The 7,959-nt window shown below is 52.3% G+C and overlaps 1 protein-coding gene across 1 annotated transcript in view; it reads left to right on the top strand.

Moving 5' to 3' along the window:
- DUS3L (dihydrouridine synthase 3-like (S. cerevisiae)) overlaps positions 1-7,063 on the top strand; it is a 63,857-nt gene extending 56,794 nt beyond the window's left edge. The window contains exons 2-13 of the mRNA XM_009323444.1: positions 72-293; positions 796-1,380; positions 2,041-2,082; positions 2,181-2,333; positions 2,430-2,546; positions 2,895-2,960; positions 3,048-3,158; positions 3,787-3,883; positions 4,444-4,519; positions 4,827-5,015; positions 5,105-5,233; positions 6,887-7,063. Of these exons, the coding sequence (XP_009321719.1) occupies positions 72-293; positions 796-1,380; positions 2,041-2,082; positions 2,181-2,333; positions 2,430-2,546; positions 2,895-2,960; positions 3,048-3,158; positions 3,787-3,883; positions 4,444-4,519; positions 4,827-5,015; positions 5,105-5,233; positions 6,887-6,959 (1,860 nt within the window). The 3' untranslated portion in view covers positions 6,960-7,063. The remainder of the gene's footprint in view (positions 1-71; positions 294-795; positions 1,381-2,040; positions 2,083-2,180; positions 2,334-2,429; positions 2,547-2,894; positions 2,961-3,047; positions 3,159-3,786; positions 3,884-4,443; positions 4,520-4,826; positions 5,016-5,104; positions 5,234-6,886) is intronic.
- The last annotated feature ends 896 nt before the right edge of the window (positions 7,064-7,959 follow it).

Here is a 7,959-nt window from a genome sequence, read left to right as displayed (position 1 = left end):
GGGGCGAGCCGGGTGGCGAGGCGGACGGCAGGGGCGAGGAGGAGGAGGATGAGGATGAGGTCGAGGAGAAGGAGGAGGAGGAGGAGGAGGAGGTCGGCAGCTGCCAGAACGAGCCCCCTGCCAAACGGGTGAGGTCAGAGGACCTCAGTCAGGACGGGGAAAGACGAGAAGATGCTGGAGCAGTGGAGAAGGAGCCCGCGGAGCGGAAGCGGGCCCGGGGGCAGAACAAGAGCAGGCCGTGTATGAAACCCAACCACTACGAGCAGAGAAGGCTGTGCCCGTCGGTAACGCAGGTAGGGCGGGGGGGCCCTGCTCCGTACTGCTCTGGGGTGGGGAATTTGGGACCCCGATAGACTCTTCCTCCTCAAGGGCTGCATTTATTTTTAAGTCTAGGAAAGCACATTGAAGATGGAGCTGCACCAGGGCAAACTCCCAGCAGGGAGAGCGTAGCAGGGGGCTGTGCTGGCAGAACCACCTCCGTTGGCTGGCTGGGAGAGGGTGAAGCGGGATGAGCTGAGCGGGACAAGTCAAGCTTCCCTGAAGCGGTAGCGCTGAAATGTCCCCTCGAGTGCGTACGTCACTGCCTTTCTGCAGCACGTTCCAGCAGTCAGCTTCCTGGGAGCGTTTCATGGGGCACCCGACATCACCCGGGGGGCGATGGGTGCTCAGAGCAGTTCTGGCCGCTCTGTGGGCCAGGGCAGACCCAGGCTCACCTCGCTTGTGCTGGAAGGTACCGGCATGCCCGGGCAGGCAAGCGGAGGGCAGAGGTTTTAACCTCCTCTTTATTGTTTTAAGGGGTGTGCAGAGAAGTGCTACTTCGGCTCGCAGTGCCGCTTCCTTCATGATGTCGGCGAGTACATGGCCGTGAAGCCGGCTGACCTGGGGCGCAGCTGCGTGCTCTTCGAAACCTTCGGCAAGTGCATTTACGGCGTCACCTGCCGCTTTGCCCAGGCCCACCTCGGGGATGGCTACCAGAACCTCGTCAACACAGACCTGGCCAAGCAGTGGGAAGGGAAGTCGCTGGTGAGGAACAACCTCTCCAAGGACCTCCAGCACCAGCTGCGCAAGAGGAAGTTTATCTTCAAGAAGGCTGACGAGTACCTCCGTGGTCTGGCCAAGCCCCACGGCAATGGTGGGAAGGGAGGCAAAGCCACGGGGCGCTCTACAGAGGAGCAAGAGGTATCTAACTGCACAACACCCCAGGAGGGTCTGGGAGACAGCCCAGGATGTCCTGTGCTACCGGAGCAGGGAGAAGATCCCAAACCAGACACCTTGCAGAGTCCTGGCCCCACAGCTGGTGAGGAGGCTTCCTCCGTCAAAACAGTGGGCCCGGTGACAGATGAAGACATTATAAAGCTGCGGTCATGTGAGAAGAAGAAGGTGAGAGTTTGGTCGAGGGCTGCCGTCTCTTGTGTACCTGTCGAGTGGTTAAGATTGTGCTTGGGAAGACAGAAGAGACCTCTCAGCTGGGTGAGAGGCAGGCAGAGGACAGAGCTGCCTGGGGACCACGTTACTGTCATGAGGGGAAGGAGGCAGGAAGGTGAGCTTTTGGGGCTGTGGTGGCGACCTTGGAGGGGTGAGAACCAAGAGAAGCTGCAGCCCCTTGCACGTGAAGGAGAGCAGGGGCTGAGTTGTCCGTGAGGGTGGATATGATCTGCAAGGAGAGCCGAGGCTGGGGCTGGTTGGTTTGTGTGTGCTGCACGGTGCTCTCCTGGGGTGAGAGCGTTGCTTCCTTCCTCTCCTCCTCGCCACCTCCGTCCGTGCATCCCTCAGCCAGTCTTGCATCCCTGTAACTGCTTTGAGTTTTCTCCAAGCTGAGCAGTGAAAACAAATTGAGTGGTTCAAGTTGGTGGTTCTTTTATCCAAACGATACGTTCTCAGGGAATAGTTGAAGTTCTCGAACAAAAGCAGTGATTTCCTGGATTTCCTACTGAGTTTTACCCAAAGCAAGTGATAAAATGGCTAACTGGAGTATCTTCCTGTTTAACCACTGCTGGTTCAGCTCTGCTAACATGCTCCTCCGTCCTTGTTGTTTTCCAGTTGGAAATCCAAGGCAAGCTCTACTTGGCTCCACTGACCACGGTAGGTAGATAATTCTCTCCTTTTGCCAAAATTTGCCGTTGCCACATTTGGAGCAGAGCAAATCTCCTGACAAACCATCTCTCCGCTGTCGATTTCAGTGCGGTAACCTCCCTTTTCGAAGGATATGCAAGCGCTTCGGGGCAGACGTCACCTGTGGAGAGATGGCTGTGTGCACAAACCTGCTTCAGGGCCAGTCCTCCGAGTGGGCTCTCCTCAAACGGCATCATACTGAAGATATTTTTGGGGTGCAGGTGAGTGCTGTCATCTTGATAACCAACTAAATGATAACTCACTTCTGAGGAGAAAAGCTGCTTCTTGAACTCATGCAACCTGTCCCCCTTTGGTAGCTGGAGGGAGCGTTTCCAGACACGATGACCAAATGCGCAGAGCTCCTGAACCAGACAGTTGAAGTGGACTTTGTAGACATCAATGTCGGGTGTCCCATTGACCTGGTCTACAAGAAGGTAAGAAGGCGTTCCGCAGCACCTTTTGCTTCCTTCAATAGATGCCTGTCTTTTGCCTCAATCCCCTGCTGCCCGATCTGCTCCTGCCAGTCTGATCCAGAGCTCCCAGTTCATTTATGGGCACTATGCTTCATTTATGAAGCAGGGAACGGTTAGCTGTCTCTGCCTGGCAGGGGGCAGAAGTTGGGAGGGAAAAGGGCGGTGGGGTTTTTTTTTGTTGAAGAGTCCCCTTTCTCCAAGTCTTACCTGCATCCCCTGAGTAGAGGGCTGCTGTTGAGCAGCTCCAAGGAGGCTCTTCGCTATGCAAGGAGGCAGAGAGCCTTGACTGTGCCGCTTTCTGTCCCCCAGGGAGGAGGCTGTGCTCTGATGACTCGGTCCAACAAGTTTGAACAGATCGTCCGAGGGATGAACTCGGTGAGTCGGAGCACCTGCTTGCAGCAGGAGATGAGCTGATGGAGCCAACTCCTGCCTCAGCCTGGCCTCACTCTCCCATTTTTGCAGGTGCTGGACATCCCACTGACTGTGAAGATACGGACGGGAGTGCAAGAAAAGATTAATGTGGCTCATAAAATAATCCCCAAGATCCGGGAGTGGGGAGCATCCATGGTCACGGTACGGGGATACTTGCTGTGGCGTGAGACTGTTGGCTGGTGTCTGGGGAACTCTGCTTGCATGTCAGCCTAGAGCACGATGTGGGGGTGACCTTACCCTTCCCCATAGCTGAGCAACTCTTTCAAACACCTTTGACCAGCTGCGTACTACCTTTAGTGTTTTCTGCTAATAACAGAGAAAAGTTCAGATGCAGAGAGCATTTTCCTAGGTGCTCCTGAGCCTTGTTTCCATTACAAAGAGAGATGGTTCCTGCAGTGCTCTGGAACAGACTTCAGCCAAATGAGCCTCGTTATAGCAGGGCTGGGGAAGTGATGGGACCATCTCACTTGCATGGGGATGAGTAGTTCCTGCCTGCGGTGAATATTCCCTTTCACTGTGAACAGTCGCTTCTTGCTCTGGCTTGCAAATAGCTGAAACGTTACTCAGAAAGCATCCAGCCCTTTCTCAGCTCTGCTAATCACTTCTGCAGCCTGGTCTGTTAACAACTGGCTGGGCTGTAGATCCAGAGGGATCCTTTACCCCAGCCTGGTGTCATTGCCTTTGCTGAAGCACCTTCCTCCAGCGCTCCTGTTCTGCCCTGCCTCCTCCGGGGCAGTCGGTGAGGTCTCACTGCGACTTTCTTCCCCAGCTTCACGGCCGATCCAGGGAACAGCGGTACACGAGGGGTGCTGACTGGGACTACATAGCAGAATGTGCTAAAATAGCAAGCCCCATGCCTCTTTTTGGTAGGTGTTTCTGTTGTTTTGTCATGTGGACTGAAAGTGCCGCATGTTTGATTTGAAATATCTTTAAAAAAGGAAAAAACCAGGCTCACAAGGACATTTAGCCTGGGGGAAAGGTTGGAGTATCCCTGCTACTGCTGATGACACGGAGTGAGTTACCAGGAGCTCTTGTGCAGCCCAGATCTGCTCGTGTGCTTGGGGCCAGGCGTGATGAGCACTGAGCAGAGTAGGAGGGGAAGGGACAGGCGGGACACAAAACACTTTGTTTTTAGCAGGTGTTTTCTCCCTTGGGCACCGTGACACAGACAGTCCCAGCTAAACCTTCAGGGTAGGAGTTGGGAGTGGAAAAGAAGAGAGGAGAAGGCTCTCCTTTTCCTTGTAAGGGGAACATTAATCGGAAACATCCCTGGGAGTCTCTAAACATGAGCCCCAGAACCTCTTTGGACAATCTGGCTCTCGGACCCTGTGTCCGTTTTGAATTTTATCCCATGCCTGGATAAACTCATTTTGACTTGCCCTCGTGTATCGCTTTGACCTCTGGCTTCTCCCTTCCTTCTGGACAGGAAATGGTGATATTTTGTCTTACGAAGATGCTAATCGAGCCATGCAGATGGGCGTTTCGGGAATTATGATTGCAAGGCAAGTGCCTGTGTTTCCCCCTTTGCTTCTGAGCTCTATTGGTGCAAGAGTAAAAAAGGAATTAAAACAAATGTCTAAACAAGCCCAAACCACGAGAAGTTTCCTCTTGGTGAAACTCCTCTTTGAAACTTGGTAAAATCAGTTTGCGTCTGTGGGAACTTACAGCAGCTTTCTGTTGAAATTGAAAAAAAGAAAACCTAAAGCAGCATTGGCTGGCAAATAAGTGCTGGAAAGTCTCTTAAATTAGTTGGCATGTTCAGAAGCATCAGTCACGGGAATAACAATGCACATTTTTTTTTGGCTACAGGGGGGCACTCATCAAACCGTGGCTTTTCACTGAAATTAAGGAACAGAGACACTGGGATATCTCCTCCAGCGAGAGATTTGATATCCTCAAAGACTTCACCAACTACGGCCTTGAGCACTGGGGGTCGGATACTCAGGGAGTGGAGAAGACCAGGAAGTTCCTGCTGGAATGGCTCTCGTTCCTGTGCAGGTAATTCTCCCCAGCTGAGAGGATCTTTTAACGCAGCAAGCCTGTACCATTTGAACAATAGCGCACACTGCCGTTACATTTCATTGCAGGTATATTCCAGTTGGCTTATTAGAGCACCTACCTCAGAAGATTAACGAGCGGCCGCCTTACTACATGGGGAGAGACTATCTGGAGACGCTGATGGCGAGCCAAAACGTGGATGATTGGATTAAAATAAGGTAATAAAGCATTGAATTTCATTTAAATTGCAAGGAAGGGACATCGCAGAGCCCCCCAAAGTCACTGTGCCTGCATGCATCCTCCAAAGAGGGGGTGATGAATCTTTCCCATCAGTTTAAGAGGTTGTAAGAAAGCAGCAAGGGTTAACCAGTGCTTTACTTCAAGGTTTTAACTGAGCTTGAAGCTGCCATAGAGCTCTCCCAATCCCTCTGTCTGCTTCAGCAGGTCATCCAGTGCCCGCTGCAGATCTAGAATAGCTGACCTCTCTCATGACACGCTCTTCATCCCAGGACAGTCGTAGGAACCAACAGAGGAGAGCGCAACGATGGGACGTCTCGGGCTTTCAGCATCAGACCCCTCCGTGCTCTGCCCAGACAGTCCCACCCTGCCAGGCCCACACAGACGCCAAGCAGGAAGGCAGTCCCCGTCCCCAGGTTAGGCGAGTCGAGCATTTTCCCCGTTTTTCATTATCTGATCTCCGAGTTCATGCAACAAAGTGCAGGAAACTGTTTTTCCCCACATCTACGAGTCCTCGGGCACTGGCTTGAAATGACTTTGCAAGTTCAAAGCCAGCTAAAATGAGAGCTGGAGCAGCCAGCTGCTACTTCCCATCTCATGGGAACAGAGATTAGTAAAAATAGAGCATGGCTACAGACTTCTGGTTTTGCTAATCCTCAGCCATTTTGTTAGTACTGTGAACAGCTGCCTAAAACCACATTACAAGTACATCAAGTTTTGATCAGAATTTTTAAATGCCATTTTTCAAGCGGAACCTGCCTGCATTAGGCTGCACAAAGCTTTGTACCTGTGGTCTTTGCAGTGCCATGTAATAGGCATTTGTAGCCATAAGAACTCAGAATTTTAAAGCAATTCAGGTTTATTCATTAAAGCTCATTTTAAGGAGACGCTAACGAGAAGCGGGGTTCTCTGAGCACACTCTATTTCTGCTTCTGTGCTGTAGATTCAGGCTCTTGCTATGGAATTCTATGCCCTGCTGGGATACTCTCTCTGACATGTCTTATGGAAAGTTTTAGTGATGCTGCATTGAACCAGCGTCCAGGAAATAAGTTAAGCCTCCTTGACTATAAAGAAAATTACTCTGCACTGAAAATACAGTGTGTGTTCCAAAGTGTGAAGTAGTTGAGGACTTCAGCTAGGATAAATCTGATCGCAGTAGAACTGCCTTACATCATTTTAGGATGTGACCTTAATGCTTTTTGGCACTAGCAGGGTTTGGCTCCGCACAAGCACAGCGAGAGGCGGGGAGGAGCTTTTCAGAGGCTCGTGTTGATTTTAGGCATGTCATTGCCAGCGGTGAGGCTGGTATTCAGGTCACCAAACTTAGGAACTCATTTTGGCATCGACTCTCGGTGACTCCCCAGCAAGAAGGGCATTGCCCTTATCTGGAGGCTGCATCCCTCCAGGACTGTGGTTCAGGGTTAAAGCTCAGCGCCAGAGGTGGTTTTGTGCAGCAGCCCTAAATTTTTGGGAGGGTAAAGGCTTGGTTTGACACATCTGACTGCAGTCACCATCACTGTAGAGCCACAGGGCCGTGCAACAGCTGGGTACTGGTGGCTCTGTTGTACTGAACACAAACCTCTCCTTGTTTTTTTATTTTGTTTTGGTTTTGTTCTTTTCTTTCTTTCATCCAGTGAGCTGCTTCTGGGACCCGTACCTACCAGCTTCACCTTCCTGCCTAAACACAAGGCAAATTCCTACAGATGAGGCTGATGAGGCCCTTTCCCACGGCATCGAGTCAAGAGGAGGCGTTAGGACAGCGTGTGTCGAGCAGGGTTGCTCAGCTGCGCTCCAAAATAAAATAAAGTTTTATGTTTTTAGAAGCATGGTTGCCTTCACACCCCCAGCATTGGTCTCTGCCACAAGTGATGCAGCAGATGGCCTTGCACAGTCTTGCAGCCAGAGGTGCCTCACTAACGGAGAACAATCTGTTTAATTAGCAGGATACGGGCCAGGAGAGAGCTTTGGCCTCCAGTTTACAGCAAGAGTTCTCCTGACTCCCCCAGGCCGCACGCTGTTCACACAGCGGGAGCGAGAGGCCTCTGTTCCTACCAGGATGTCCTTGGTAGTGCCAAATCCTCCAAGTATGAGGAGGGGATGTACTAACCCAATCCCTGGGGTCCTGTAGAGCACAAACAGCCCCAGCATCTCATCATCGAATGTTGTGCAGAATCCAGTCCTTTTTTGGGAGCACGCAGCGGCGGGTACCATCTCCTCCTGGGTGTCACGCACCCGGGGAAAGCGCAGGCGCCTCTCGAGGGGGATCCGGAGCTGCTTGTTTCCCGTTCAGGAGACTAAACGGCCTGACACCACTACTTGAGTGAGGGCTGCGGGGAAGCATGCCACCGAGTGACACTGCATGACATACCCTCGCACCCTCGAGGTCCTTTTCCTACCGCTGCATCCCTCCAGCCACTGCAGCACACAGAAGCACAGACAACGGTCACGAAACACATTCGCCGTGTGGCACAAGAAGGCTGCGGATGCAGCTCGGCCCCCACACCGCTCAGCTGAATCAACAACTTTTTCCCCCTGAAAAATACTATTTAAAGCAAAAAGCATTTACCTTCCCAGCCTCTGATAGCCACCTGTAGGGGCCAGGGGCACCCCAGCCCCCCTTAACCCTTTCCCTCCCCAGGAGGAGCGGAGGAGGCTGTTGGGGGCGGGACGGAACACTGGGAGCTCCCACATTCCTTCCTGGGAGACC

This window comes from Pygoscelis adeliae, unplaced genomic scaffold (assembly GCF_000699105.1).
Source record: "Pygoscelis adeliae isolate BGI_AS28 unplaced genomic scaffold, ASM69910v1 Scaffold590, whole genome shotgun sequence".
NCBI lineage: Eukaryota > Metazoa > Chordata > Aves > Sphenisciformes > Spheniscidae > Pygoscelis > Pygoscelis adeliae.
The sequence above is the reverse complement of the archived record's forward strand: the minus strand, read 5'-3'. Positions and strand labels throughout refer to the sequence as shown.